This window comes from Rattus rattus, chromosome 5 (genome assembly GCF_011064425.1).
Source record: "Rattus rattus isolate New Zealand chromosome 5, Rrattus_CSIRO_v1, whole genome shotgun sequence".
Classification (NCBI taxonomy): Eukaryota; Metazoa; Chordata; class Mammalia; order Rodentia; family Muridae; genus Rattus; species Rattus rattus.
The window spans coordinates 4,762,043-4,776,850 of NC_046158.1; the positions used below are offsets into that span (position 1 = coordinate 4,762,043).

General features: G+C 54.2%; 1 protein-coding gene across 2 annotated transcripts in view; it reads right to left on the reverse strand.

Moving 5' to 3' along the window:
• Positions 1-13,886, reverse strand: part of Prrx2 (paired related homeobox 2) — a 35,815-nt gene extending 21,929 nt beyond the window's left edge. The window contains exon 1 of one of the 2 annotated variants that reach the window (XM_032901848.1): positions 13,482-13,886. In XM_032901848.1, coding sequence (XP_032757739.1) covers positions 13,482-13,738 — 257 coding nt within the window. In that variant the 5' untranslated portion in view covers positions 13,739-13,886. The remainder of the gene's footprint in view (positions 1-13,481) is intronic. The other variant, XM_032901847.1, reaches the window with a different exon arrangement.
• Positions 13,887-14,808: the final 922 nt, after the last annotated feature.

The window sequence follows — 14,808 nt, forward strand, 5'->3', positions numbered from 1 at the left end:
AGCACCGGGCAACAGATAAACAAACTCAGCCCTTGAGACAGATTTCTATCACCTGTAGATGACACCACCCGAGCTCCATCATACCTAGGCTCTTGTCCCCACCCTGGCAGAGTGAGGACAGTATTCCCTCACCACTGGGACACCTTCTGTACCTCGAGAACCATGCCGGATGCACCCACATTGAGAATGCTTTCTCTCAGGCTCTCAGTCCTGTCCCTGCCACGTGCTACAGTTGGTGAGTCCCTCTGGTACATGCAGGGGACACTGATCTTCACAGCCTGTCCTGAGCTCCAGTCAGCCTCAGCTGGGGGGATGCTAGCTGAGTCTCCACTCTGCCTGGGGATAGCTATGCAGCCTTGAAGAAGCCAATTGGACGCCTGGCTGCACTCAGGAGAAGCTGGAGAAGCAAGGCCGAAACAGCCTCCCAAGGAGAAAGGGAGGCCTGCACAGTGTGTTAGTGGGTAGCAGGGGCCCCTGACACAGAGACTATTAACTACTGTCACAAAGAAGGGTGCCAACGAGACTCCCTGCTGACCCGGATTTCATCCAGAGAAGACTGGCAGTCACAGGGGCTGTTAGGGGGACCGGAAAGCTAGTAGCCTGAGGTCTGCACCTGAAGCAGGAGCCCTAGGGTGGACCCCTGCCCACGCTCTCTGCCCAGGCTTCCAGTCAGTCTGCTGCACCAAAGGTTGAAGGCAGGGCTGGAGGCTCTGGAACCGGCCCTTGGAACTGGCAGAGCTCTCCTGGGAGGTGGTGTCACAGCTGCACTGTACACCACCATCTTGACACCCAACCTGCCAGCAAAACACCAGCTAACCAGGCCTTACTCTCCCTGTCCTGCGCCAGGGGGGCTGGGGGTGGAGGGACAGGGTTTTTTCCTGCCTTAATATGGAGTTAGTTTGGACTGGGACACTCCCTCAGGCCTAGGCTGGGGAGATGAGGGTCCTTTGGGACTAGCAGCTGCCAGGGGAATGTCTGCAATGCTCAAATAGTTCTCTCCTTCCAATGTGGGAGCTGCCAATAATAGTAATGAAATTAATAACGATAGTAGTAGTAGTAGTAGTAGTAGTAGTAGTAGTAGTAGTAGTAGTAATAGTAATAATAATGGCAGGTATGGTTACTTCCTGCCTCACAACCCTCCTCTCTGGTAGCTGTTGCCAGTGCCTTGCCTACCCAGTGAAGCCACTAAGTTCCACAGAGGGAAGCCTCTTGCCCCAAGGAACCAAGTGACACCAGCCTGGTTCCTGGACCTCCTCTGGGGGCTTAGACTCATATAGAAATCGCCATGGCAACAAGCCCTCAGGAAGATCTGGTTACCTAACTCCATATCACATCCATCTTTAGATATTGGGTCTGTGGAGGGAGGAACACTTCCAGTCCCCAGGGTGGCTCCCAAACCTGACAGCTATCACTGAGCTCTCAGAGCCCAGAAGCCTTGTGGGGAGACTCTGAGATAACCCCAACGTGACAAAGGGAGACCCTTCTTTTCCATATCCACTGTCTTGGGAACAGGGCTGGCCTGGCGTGCCTCCTTCCCTGGAAGAGTTCCCGCCTCGACCATCCATCCTGCCCTCAGGGCCTGACGTACATCCGGCTCTGATTTGGAGGCTGCTGGGAAGAAGGCAGACAAGGGAGCCAAAAGCACTGGGCAGAGGAGGCTCGCCCAGCCCTTAGCCTTCCTTCTTTGATGCTCCCATTCTATGTATTTCCTTCCTCCTGTCACTTGCTCCCCAGACTCTAGAGCTACTATGTCACTGGAGAGGAGAGTCCGCTCTGGTCACCACTTAGGCCTTTGGACCCTGGGCAGAGAAGACAGTAAGAGTTTTGATCAATGCCAGAATGAATGCAAATACCACATCCAACCAATTTGCCAGCAGCCAAGGCCTGGCCAAGTAGGGGCATGCATGTTCTAAGTGTGGGGCATGCATGTTCTAAGTGTGGGGCATGCATGTTCTAAGTGTGGGGCATGCATGTTCCAAGTATGGGGCATGCATGTTCTACGTGTGATGGGGACCTCATGCAGCTCCAGGGACATACATCGATCCAAAGCCATCTTATCCACAGATCTGGAAATAGCAATCAATCTCCAATTTGAATTTCTAACCCCAAACACCACATTATAAAAATAGTTGCGCTGTATTTTAGGGATGGGATTTGTCATGAAATTATCTACGGTTATGTGGATGCCACAGAGAGGAAAGCAACATGCCTCCATCTGCACGGGAGCAACCAGCATGGCCACACAGACAAGCAAGGGGTCTCAACACAATGGTGCTGTCCCTTCTGAGGGGATCTGGGCCACAGGGCACGTTGGGCAGGGATCCGAGGACTGTCCCGTGGGTTGGGAAGCACTGGTCTGGGAAGTTAGGTACCAGCAGGCAGATCATGGGGCGTGGAAACCTTTCCTTGCTCAACCCCACCCCCACCAGACTACACTGTGTCTGCCCCTCCTCAGAGTATCAGAGAGAAGGAACCAAACTGTAAGCTGGTGTGTTTCTGCACGCCTGCAGACTCACCCCTGCTCCCGCCGACAGGTCTCCTGAGCTCCTCTGGAACGTTCCTAATGTGGGGACAGCCATGCTCCGATCTTAGAGCAGAAGCCAGGGCTGGGCAGGGTCGGTGAGCAGCTCCTCTGGAGACTGAGTAGCCCAGAAGGCTCAGGGCAACTGAGACAGCAGCAATTCTCACAGACTTTCCGTGATTGTGAGAACCCCACCTCCATGGATGGGGAGCTGTTTGTCTCACACTCCAGATACCCACAAATGTGGGGAATTAGCCCCTGTGCACACACACAAAAATGGGAGATCTCTTCTGTCTCTTAGGGCTGAAGGTAGAACTTGGGGCCTCAGCCTCCCTCGTGTTAGGAAGGGCTCTACCAGGAGCTATATCCCCAACCCTTTTTCTGCATTTTTTCTTTTGACACAAGCTCTCATAAAATGGCCCACACAGACCTTGAACTCAAAACCTTCTTGCCTCAGCCTCCTGAGTAGCTTTCACTACAGGCCTGGGCCACCAGGCATGGCTCTAATCATGGCTAATCCAGTCTTTGTTGTTCTTGAGATAGGGTTTCTCTGTGTAGTGGCTCTGGCAGTCCTGAAACTTGCTCAGTAGACCAGGCTGGCTTCGAAACTCGGAGACTTGCCTGCCTCTGCCTCTCGAGGGTTGGGATTGGAGGTGTGCACCGCCCTGCCCAGCAATAATGGTAATCTTGAAGAGAACACTCTTGGGCCATCTCCTGCCTCTCACTCCTGCTTGTGGTACAGACAGGCCTTTCCTACTGGAAGCCTCTGTCTGCCCTCTCTCTCTCTCTCTCTCTCTCTCTCTCTCTCTCTCTCTCTCTCTCTCTCTCTCTCTCTCTCTCTCTCTCTCTCTCTCTCCTGCCCCAGTGCCCCCAGTACCCCAACCCCTAGCTACCTCACTCCAGCTTTAGGTCCCTTCTGAGATTCTGCCTCCTCCCTCCTCAGTTGTCCCTCTGGGAGGAGCCAGGCAGCCCCCCACCCCCAGAGCCCAGCCCGGGCTTGGCATGTGTGATACCCTCAACAGACCAGCAAGGAGCAAGGGAAGGGTTAACAGGGACCCCACCCTCACTTCCCATGCCTTGAAATAGAAACTAGAGGCCTCAAGATCCCCACCGCCTACCCCTGCAAGATCCAAATCTGCAGCCCCAGCAACAGTTTTCTTTAAATACTGAACCTGCTTTCGGCTGCTATTAGATCTGGATCTTTTCTTTCTTCTTCCGGATGAAACAAGAGTAGCAGTTTTTACTTCTTGTCTCCAGTCATTTCCCCTACTGAGAGTCCTGACACTCCCCTCCCTGAGTTGTGGTACCCTGAGAAACAGCTCAGCAGGAGAGGCTGGCCCACCAATTGAAATAGGATGTCTTTAAGAAACCTGCTACCCGGCTTCCCTCCTCCAGCACCGCACAACCCCAGCCTGGGACAGGCCCAGCCAGGGGCCTAGCGAGTCTCTCACAGCAGATTCTTGGTGGGAAGGGGCAGGCAGAAAGAAATCCAACCTCGGCAGCCTACAGAAAGAGGACTGGCCATCTGCAGCTATGCCCAGTGACAAGGCTGCAGCAGTCCCAGCAACATTCCCCAGGCAACCATGTAGAAGTCACTCTGGCTTTCTGAGCTGGGACACGGGACACTGCTCCACCTCACCATGGGTTGTCGGGACAAACCTAGCCTTGGGTAGAGTGCAGCAGGCTAAGGAGAAGCAAGAAGGCTATGCTGCTGTCCTGCTGGGCTCCAAGCCCTCAGGGACAAAGTCTGGCCAGGTCACTGGTATATCCCAGCAAGGTGCCTGTGTACCTAATGAATAATGACCAAATAAGGTGGTGCCACCTAACTTCCTTAAGTGAGGAGGCAGAGCTGATGCTGTCGAGGAGAGGAAGAAGTTAGTCTCCCACCATTGGCTCTCGGGGAAGGCAGGGCATCCTTTGCGTGATTTGGTCATGAAGGGAAGTAAAACGAGTTGCCTGGATGAAGTCAGCGCTGAGATGCTCTGAGCTCTCCCCTGGGTGCAGGAAACAGGCCTTCGTAGTCCACATTTGAGCTGTGGGGCTCAGACTCACTCTTCTTCTGCCCCCCCACCTTTGATAACGTGTGTGGCAATGGATCTCACCAGCTTCTGGAGACCAGGATTTGTAGTAAAGGGGTTTAAACAGGGCATCTAGCTTCTATAAGGGCAGGAGAGCCACGGTCCCTCTAACTCTGAAGACTAAACTCACCGTGTGCGTGTGCGTGTGCGTGTGCGTGTGCGTGTGCGTGTGCGTGTGCGTGTGCGTGTGTGTGTGTGTGTGTGTGTGTGTGTGTGTGCGTGTGTGTGTGTGTGTAGGGAATAGCAAGAAACCTTCTGAGGAATACAGTCTTATCACACCGCTGACCCAGGACCTGGCCAAGACTCAAAACTGGGTTTCTGACTGCTAGTCTTATCACTCCTAAATGTTGGGTTTATGGTGCCCGCCCTCCAGTAACCCCACCTCCTTGCATACAGACCCTCAGATTATAAATCCTTATCAGTGAGAAGGGAGAGTGAATGGCCAAGCCTGAAAGACACAGAAAAAAGCAGCTCTTAGCCTCAGGGGTGTAGGATGAGGCCTGCAGGCCAGCCTGGGGTGGGAGCAGCCCTAACCTGCACCCTGGACACTGGGCGCACACTGGGTGCCCACTGGCTAGACCAGCTACCCGGAGCCCATCTTGAGAGCATTAGGGCTGCTGTGAACAGATGTTTTCTGTTACTCGTTATTTGTTAGTCTAATGAAAGGAGGTGCGCTGGCTTTCAAGACCTTGATGGTCTGTGGGGGTTTTATGTGGGAAGGCTTCTCTCAGAGCTCTGGCGGCGGGGAGGCTGCGAGGCCCCTGCCAGGCGCGCCCGCCCCGCGGCTCTGCTTTGATTCCGAGGTTTGCAGCCATCCGCGCGGTAATTCCAGTCCTGGTTAAATGTCATTTTTAATAACGCCATCCCTGGCATGTAAACGGCTTCACCCAAGGCAAGAAGGGAGGCTGTCCTGGAGGAGGGGGTCGGTGGTGGGGAAGCCAGGGAGACAGGAAGGAGGTGGGACTGATGAACGGAATCTGGAAAGAAATGACGACCCCGTTGGGGACTGTGGATCTCATGCCCAGGGGGAGTCACCCTTGAAGGGAGCCACAGGAGGTGTGATGGAAAAGAAAGGGTAGCAGAGAAGAGGGACTCGGGATGATAGGAACCAGGGTGAGAGAACCCAGCTCCATAATGAGGCTCCTAGCCCCAGGGGAACCCTGGCCGCCACACCTGGAGGGGGAGGGGTGGGATCAGGACACAGAGGATTCAGGCAGGACTCTGTTTCATCCCAACCAGCCTTGGGCTGGTCCAGGGCAGGTGCTTGGGCATTGCTAAACACAGTGGGTAGAGGAAAGTAGCTATCCGTCTAGACCTTGGGGCCTTCTTGCCGGAGCAGTCACACCTTCCAGATCCTTTAACTCTGTGTTTCCATGGCACCTTACGGAACTGCTCTGTAACCTAGAGGGCTGTTTCTCAGTGAGTAAAAGGGGGCAGCAGTGGGTGCAGTTGGCTCTGCAAGATCATTAGCAGGGTGTAAAATCCTCCTGGGGGCTGAGGCTGTCGCTCAGTTGGTGAGTGCTTTGCCTAGAGCTTTGCACAGAGTCCCCCGGCTCATTGCCCAGCAGTCCTGTAATCCCAGCACTTCAGCTGTGGAAGCAGGAGGATGTGTGTGAGGACAAAGTCATTCCTGGTTTTATAACGAGTTCCAGTCCAGCCTGAGCTACACAAGACCCCCGGCTCTAAAAACTAAATCAAACTAAACAAGCACAAAAACTTGCAGAGAGGGGACTTTTATATCCAGGTACCCAGGTCTGGATCAGGAAGTCCGGTTTCCCAGAGTCTGGGAATACATTTCTATCAGCTTCACAGATGAGCCCTGGGATCTCACTGACCATGTCCAGAGACAGGTGGTCCAGCCATGTGAGTCCACCCTCAGGGTGCAGAGGCTCAGAGGCTGGGTGGGCTTCAGGTGGGTTAGCGCAAGCGGGAACTCAGATGCTCTGACCCTGAATAGAAACATCTCCTGCAGCATCTTCTTGGGCAGCAATGCCACAGAGATGGGACGCTCACACCTGCCACATCTGGAGCTACTGAGGAGTTTATTCTGCTCTAGGGCTGGAGGGAACAGTGTCCCTCTGTGGAAGCTTCCAGGCCACCCAGTCCCTGCCTAATGGTTCTCTGCTATCTTACACCAGGCTTTGAAGACAGCCTCCTAGACTTCAGTTCAGGCCCCGCCACTGCTCATTCTTTCAGGTCCCCCTCTCTTAGACCCTCCCACAGCCCTACCAGCAAAGACCGACATGTCCTGGCTGCCCATCCCACACACAGGCAAGCAGAATCCATCTTAAAGCCCCAAGCTAATCTCTTCCAGAGCATGCTTTATTTTTAGGGGCACAATAAAAAATATCATTACCCATAAAGGGCTCCATGCGGATGGTGTCCTGTCATCACCAGCCCTCCGCCCCCTGAGAGTCGGTCAGGGAACGAACAGATGTGGAAGGGACCTAAGCTTAGGGCCAGCAGGACATCAACGTTCTGATCTCCAGGATGACTAGAGAAGCCATGTTCTTGGCCTCCAGGTTTCTCTGCTGTGCTTGGTAGACCCGTAAGTCATGGAGGTTATGGCTTCTTACTTGACAGCAGATAGCTCAGCTCCTCTCAGCCTGACAAGCCCTGCCCCTCCCTGATGGCTCAGTGTGTGCTGAGGATACCAGTCTGTGCCCCTGACCATCACAAGACCATATGGAGACGTGCCCTCCCCCCAAGCTCGTTCTGAACAGGAAACCTCTCTCCTGTTCAACACCTCCTAAGAGCACTTAACCCTTGGCTCATAGAGTCAAGTATGTCTGCTCTGCCACTGTCTGGGGGCCTGAGCCAGCCCCCCAAAGTCTGGTAGGACTATTTAAACTTGCTGGAGCCCCACAGTGGGTGTGTAAGCATGCACACGCCAGGTGTACACACCAGGTGCACAAGAATCTGTGTGTCATTCTCTGACTGTGAATCCGGGACAGCCAGCCCATCATGTGGTCCCCAAATGCTAGCAGATGACAACGTTTTCACCCCAAAACCATGACAGAGAGGAAAACGGAGAGGTTTTGTTAACTGGGAAACCTTCTCTACTGTGAGGAAGGGCTCATTCCTAGATGGAAAGGTGGCTCTTTGGGAGGACAGCCACAGGCAGCCTGTCTATTGTTGGCAAACTATACTCTATCTGCTCTATGCCAGCTCCTGACAGGGGTTAGCAGGGCAGGTCGGCAGGAGACTGAAGGACTAGAGTTGTGGACAGACAGACGACTGGATGGATAGGAAGTGGGAGCTGGGGGAGGGGCCCTGTCACATACCTTCTGTGGCTGGAGGTAGGTCTTGGGAAGGACAGAGACAGGGGACCTTCACGCTCTCCTCCCTAACTCCCCCCAAGGCTGCCCCCCACTCTCCTCCAGGCCTGTGGCACAAGGCTGGATTCCTTCTGTTCTCTGTCCCTTTCCTGACCACCTCATGGTCCCTCCCTGAGTGCCGCCACACCTGTCAGAGGGTATGAGGCGGCCCTGATCAGGCCACTTCCATATTTCCAAGGCTCCACCGATGACTTGGGACAGAGCATTTGGGCCTTGGGACAAGACATACCTACGTTGAAATCCCATGTGGGACTTGTCAGTTTCCCTCTCTACAAAGTGGGTTACAGTTAAAGGACCCATGGTCACAGTCACGGGGTTGGAGAGAAGACACGGCACTCGGCTGAGGTGCCTCCTAGTCACGCTCCCTGCATGCCTCACACTGCCTTCAGTCCCATCTCCACATAATCCTGCCTGCCCCACTCCCAACAGAGCAGCAACAACAGTCTGCCTCCTTTTGGATACAGGGTCTCATGCAGCCCAGGCTGACTTTGAACTCAAGACGTAGCTGAAAACAACCTTAAAGTCTCCATCTGCTTGCATCACCTTCCTAGGATTAGAGGTGTGCACCCCACTCCAGACTATGCACGGGGAGGGGGTGGCAATTAATTCTGGGTTTTGTGCATGCTAAGCAAGCACTCTACCCACTAAGTTACATCCCCAGTCCCCTAGTATCTCTTCCTCAGGAAAAGTCCTCCCTAACATCACCCTCTAACATCTCCCCAGCATCCAGGGAGCTCCTACTCTTAGCTTGTCTCACCCAGATACTGTGCTGGAGAGAGGCCTGGCCTTGGAGTCCCAAAGCCAACCTGGCGTTCCCAGCTGTGAGATCTTGGGCAGTTGCTCCACCTCTCTGGGCCTTCAAATTATGAGAACCATAAGCCCCCTAAGTATGTCACAGAGCTGTCCAGAAACTCTGTATTGAGCACCTACTATGTGTCACATAACTGTTTAGGGCTTGCCCCATCTCCATAAGGAACGATCCTTGGTCCCATTCTACAGGTGACAGGCGGGGAAGGTGGCTCAGCGTGTAAAAGTGCTCACTTGCAAACCTGACAACCTTAGTTCGATGTTCAGATCAGTTTGATGTCCATATTGGTCTCTAGAACCCACAGTGAAAGGAGCAATGTGGGCTGGGCTCACCAGGATGTGAAAAAGACAGGTCCCTCCTCCCTTACCTTGGGATCCTTGGGACTGTGAAACCACCAATTCATGGAGGTGGGAAGAGGCAACCAAACAAAGGGACCAACAGGAAGCTGCCTCAGCCTCCTTTAGACTCTAATCTAGAGAGTAGCTCGGCATGGTGCCACTGAACCACCCTAGTCCGGGAACAAACCTGGATGTCATTTCCAAAGCAAGAGGCAAGGAGTGAGTGATTTCTCCAACCTGCCCTTGGGTCTTCCCCCTGACGCCACACGACCTAATAATTCCACACAGAAAAACAAACCTCAGAGAATTCAAAGCCTTGGAACCTGTACCCACGTTCACAGAAGCACTACCCATAACCCATGTCTGCTCATGAAAGAAATGACAAAATATGGTGCGTCCATCCAGTGGAACGTTTGGACGCATGAGACATGGATGAGCATAGATGCTTTCTGAACAAAATAAGCCAGATACAGAAGGACCACACGGTAGATGGGTTGAAGCATACTAAACTCTGAAACCCGGTGATTTCCCAGCATGTCCAGGTGGCCCTACGGTCCTGTTTAGCAAAGGGAAAGGACAGATCCTCCCACCTAACCTAGGCTCACGACAATCACCAACTGCCACTCAGCTCACAAGGGCCTTAGCTCCCCTGGGATACCAGGTGTCCCAGCACCCAAAATCTACACAGGGATCCTCTTGAGATCCACTTAGTCTCCATGGGAAGCCAGCATTCTGTGGGTCTCCAAACAGGTACCAACTCTGAGCAGGGCCCAGCCTGTCCTGACTCAGGCCTCTTTGCCTAGCTCCTGGGACCATGTTTATTTTCCCAGCATGTCCCTGGCCTGGTTTCCGCCCTGCCCACAGGAGGGAATGGTTTAAAGAAACTCGAGGTTATTAATGTGGTTTCTTTTGTTGTATGCCATTGCAAAGGCAGCGAACAAGGGTTTATTTTCCTAACGTGCTTGGCATAGCTCAGCATTTGATTCAGAAGGAACCCGAGACCCTGGTTTGTTCTGAGTCACTAGCAAAGCCACAGCTTAAAAAGTCAGTTCTTGGGGCAGGGAGGGGGAGCCAAGCCTTGGAAAGTCATTGGCAGACATGGGCTGGATCTATGGGTGGCTTTCACAAACAAAAGAAATTTAGTTTGTTGCTGGTGGTAGTGATGGTTGTTCTATTGGCCTTGGACTTTTGGTGTTGTTGTTGTTGTTTTAATTAGCAGGATGAAAACAAAAGTTCTTATTCATTTGTCTCCTCAGGAACCAGTATTTTTCTATTAGGGGGTAATAATCTATTAGGGGGGAAAACCTCTGCAGAAGCCACAGGAAGATTGGTTTTCAAGAGCGTCTGTGCCCTGGAAGTACTGAGGGCTCAGGATTAGGGAGCTGACAGTATAGTCTGTCTGCCTGCCTGCCTGTCTTTCTTTCTTTTCGTTCCTTCCTTCCTTCCTTCCCTCCCTCCCTCCCTCCCTCCCTCCCTCCTTCCTTTCCTCCCTCCCACCCTCCCTCCCTTCCTCCCACCTTCCTATGTTGGGGACAGAACCAGGGCTTTGTACACACTGAGCCTCTAAGCTCATCCCCCAGCGGGTACCTCTTTCCAGCAGTTTGCTCTGGGCTCACTAGGATGTAGAAAAGACAGGTCCCTCCTCCCCTGTCTTTGGAATTCCTCGGGACTGTGAAACCACCAATCCATGGCGGTAAGAAGGGGCAACAGGCATCAACAGGAAGCTGCCTCAGCCTCCTCCTGTAGACTCCAGTCTAGGGAGAAGCTTGGCGTGGTGCCACTGAACCACCCTAGCCCAGGGGCAACTCTGGATGTAGTTTCCAAGCCACGGGGCAAGGGGGTGAGGGATTTCTCCAAGCTGCCCTTGAATTTCCCGCTTGACTCTACTTCCAGCAAACCCTCTGTCCTCAAACACCCTGGGGTACAAGTAGCTGCACACCAGGAAAGGCCTGGCAGTTCTCGTGGGCCTTCGGGGACTGGAGTCAGATCCTGGGGCTCCAGGGGGCACCAGTACCCACCCAGCTTCCTAGTGGCTGTCAACGGCACCATCTGGATACTCACTGCCCTACTAACACTTGCTGTCTAGGATTACTGGGGGAGGGGTGAGAGGGTTCCATTTGGGGACCAGCTACATGACAAAGAGGTCAGACTTGTGCTGTCTGCTCCCTCACCATCAATCCAGCGATCTCTCCATTGGCTCCCTTGGTCTACCCCTTCCTTCTCTCCCATCACCTTCATTTTATTCCTCCCTCTGTCCTGCCCACAACCCTCAGTCATCAAGGTGAAACCAGAGAACTTGGAGCTCTATGGCACCTCACTCTACCTCTGACCGGAACTGGCCCCCTTCCCTCTCCTTTTCCATCAAGGATCTAAAAGCTGACTCCCAGGGCTGTCAGCTCAGTCATCATCCATCACCCGACACCCGAGGGAAGAGAGCAGCCAGGCCCCTGCAAATGGTGGGAAGTGGTCACCAGCACAGAAGGCAGGGGCCTCCACGGGGCTGAGGACAATGCCTGCCTGGCAGCAGATGGGGGTTATCAGAAGGTTCTCTGTGGATGGCCCAGGACACATGTGCTCACAGCTTGGCTTCGAGACAGTGCCACTGTCATCTCTGGCGCCTCAGGACCCCCTTTCGTCTAAAAGTAGAGGCTCCCAGATTGCTTGAACACCCCTCTAACCCTGACCCTCCACAGAAAGTGGAGTCCTTAGGGTGGGGGAAGATGGGTGCAATACCCCTGTTCTGTCAGCTCTCCACACACTATTTGGAGATAGACAGTCAGGTATCTCAGCACAACCAGCAGGGCAGTATAGTCTCAGAGCAAGGGGACTGAAGTGTTTGCCCCAGACACCCCTCCCAGGCACCTTGGTGATCTTGGGCAACTCTGGCCCTCCCACTCTTCACCAAAACTCTCCAAACTGGGACTTTTTCTCCCCTAGATCCACCCCTACATCCTTATTTCCCATCAACTCCCTCTTTGAAAAGTTGAGCTGAGGACTCTGTAATCCTGTGTGTGTTTGTGTGTGATGTGTGTGTCTGTGTGTGTCTGTGTTTGTGTATGTCGGTGTGTGGTGTGTGTGTATGGTGTGTGTGTATGTGTATGTGTATGTGTGTCTCTCTGTGTGTGTTTCTCTGTGTGTGTGTGTGGTATGTGTATATGTGTGTCTGTGTGTCTGTGTGTCTGTGTGTGTCTGTGTCTGTGTCTGTGTGTCTGTGTCTGTGTGTCTGTGTGTGTGTATGTGTGTGTGTATGTGTGTGTGTGTGTGTGTGTGTCTGTGTGTGTATGTGTCTGTGTGTGTGTCTATGTGTGTGTGTCTGTGTGTGTGTGTGTGTGTGTGTATGTGTGTGTGTGTGTATGTGTGTCTGTCTGTGCGTGTCTCTGTGTGTGTTTCTGTGTGTGGTGGTGTGTGTGTATATGTGTGTCTGTGTGTGTCTGTGGTATGTGAGTGTCTCTCTGTGTGTGTGTCTGTGTATGTGTGTCTGTGTGTGTGTCTGTGTCTGTGTGTCTGTGTATGTAGTGTGTGTGTATGTGTGTCTGTCTGTGTGTGTATGCCTGTGGGGGTGGGTGGGGGTGATGGTATGTATTTGGGTGGATTGGTTGTGTTTAAAGCCCCTTTCAGATGACCTTTAACCTCTGCAGGGGAAACAGGCCTGGCTGAGGTCCTCTGAGAGCCCCACCACCCCAGACTGAAGGGTGTGGTTGTGCAGACACCTCCACCTCCACAAACCCTGAAGACCTAAGGTCCTAAGCTAAGTTCGGCTTAGTGGCTTGGCCCCTCCACAGTCTCAGCTTCCCCCACCAGTGACGGCATCAGCTTCTGAGGGTAGGTGGGTATGGAGCGCAAGGGAAGCCAGCTTTTCCCAAGTCACACATCCTATAAGTGGATCTGATTCAAGTAGAGTCTCCTCCGAAGGAGGGGCTTTCGAAACAGCAGCAGCTCACCCCGGGCTGTGGTCTCTTGCATTGTGGCTCCGGCTGTGAACGAGCCAGTCTTCCAGTGCCCATAGCTGGGATCCTGCAGTTAGGGGGTTCCTGTAGCTGAGGTCCACAGCTACAGTTTTACAAACTCTTGTGTCCCACCCCCACAGTCCAGGGATCCCACAGCCTGGATCCAGAGGGTCTCTGTAGCTGGGATCTTGCATCTGTGTGTGTGTGTGTGTGTGTGTGTGTGTGTGTGTGTGTGTGTGTGTGTGTGTGTGTGTGTGTGTGTGTGTGTTGGTGGGGTTCCCAGTATCCACCGGTCCCACAGTCACAGTCTCACAAGCCGAATACTCCACCAAGAGTTCCAGAGCCAGCGATCCCGCAGCCAGTGAACCCCACAGTCCGAGTTCCTTAAGGAAGGGATTTCTCAACTCCGAGTCCCGCAGCCGGAGTCCCGCCACCCCTGCCCGGTTCCCACGCCGCGCACTCACCGTCCTGCGGCGCCGCCTCGCTGCCGCTGCTGCCCCCGGACGGTTCGCGCGCCGCTCCCTCCCGCGCCTCGGGCCCCGGCACCGGCCCCGCAGCCCTGCGCCCGGCAGCCGCCACCTCTTCCAGGTCCAGGAGGTGGCTCACCGAGAAGTTCTTGCGCGCCTGGGCACAGTCACCGGGTGCGGGAGGGGGCCCCGGGCCGGGCGCTGGCGGGTCCAAGGCGAAGGCGGCGGCCGCGCTGTCCATGCCCCGGGCGCGCCTCTGCCGGCCGCCGCCGCCTCCCGCTGCTCGCCGCGCCGGCTCTCGAGTCAGTCGGTCGGGGACCCGAACTTTCTGCCCTCCCCAACGGGCGGGCCGCTCGCTAGCCAGCGGCCCAGGCCACACGCCCCTTGTCGGGGCGGACCTAGCCCCCGGCTCCCCTCCCCGCGTCCTGCGCCGTCCGGCAGGAGGCGGGGCCACGACGGGGTCCTCGGACTCCCAGATGCAGTTTAGGGGTGCCCAAATCCCGCGGGGAGGGTCTTTAAATCCCCCAACCAGAGTCCCTGTAGGTGATGAGTGGGGAATCCGCCTCTGTAGGTTGCATATCGGGAGTAGGGCACTTTAAAAAAGTTGACGGATTCTGTCCCCTCCAGTCCACTCCTCCTTAGACAGGGTCTCACATATTGAAGATTAGCCTCGAATTTGCTACGGAGCCAAGAACGGCCTTGAACGCTTCCCAGCTTCTCCCTCATTGTTCCCACCCTGCTGGAAAGAAACAGACGTTTTCGAGGACCACCCTGTTCCCTCCATGCTGAAAGGAAGGTTCTGGGATGGACGCTGGGCCTTTTCTCTCATATCGTGGTGGGTGACACTTAGGCGCCTGTCCCCAGAAGCGGTCCTCCTAAGGAAAACCAAGTTGGGAAGGGCGAGCTTGTCTCCGGATTCCTGGGGTGCTCGGCAAGGGTGACAGATGAGTAACAGCGGAGGGAAAGACAAACGAGGTCTATCTTTTATGTAACTTTTTCAAGGAAGCCCAGAGGAAAAGTACAGAGTTGAGAAGAATGGAGACTCTTCAGTGCTCCAAATACCCATACCCCAAGTCTTACCCCAAATCTTCCTTCTGTCCCCTTGCTACTGCCAGAGAGGCATGAAGTCATAGCACCAAAAAGAACTCCACCAGGAGGTCGTCATGTTCTCAGGGGCGGACAGCAGGAAACCCTTCTGAGACCCACCCTGAAGGACTCCATGGAGACTCTGACCCACCCCTGTGACACCCTGGGTCTCATCCCAAGGACACAGAGTCTGGGAGATGGTCTAGCTTCCGTTCCACTGTAGGA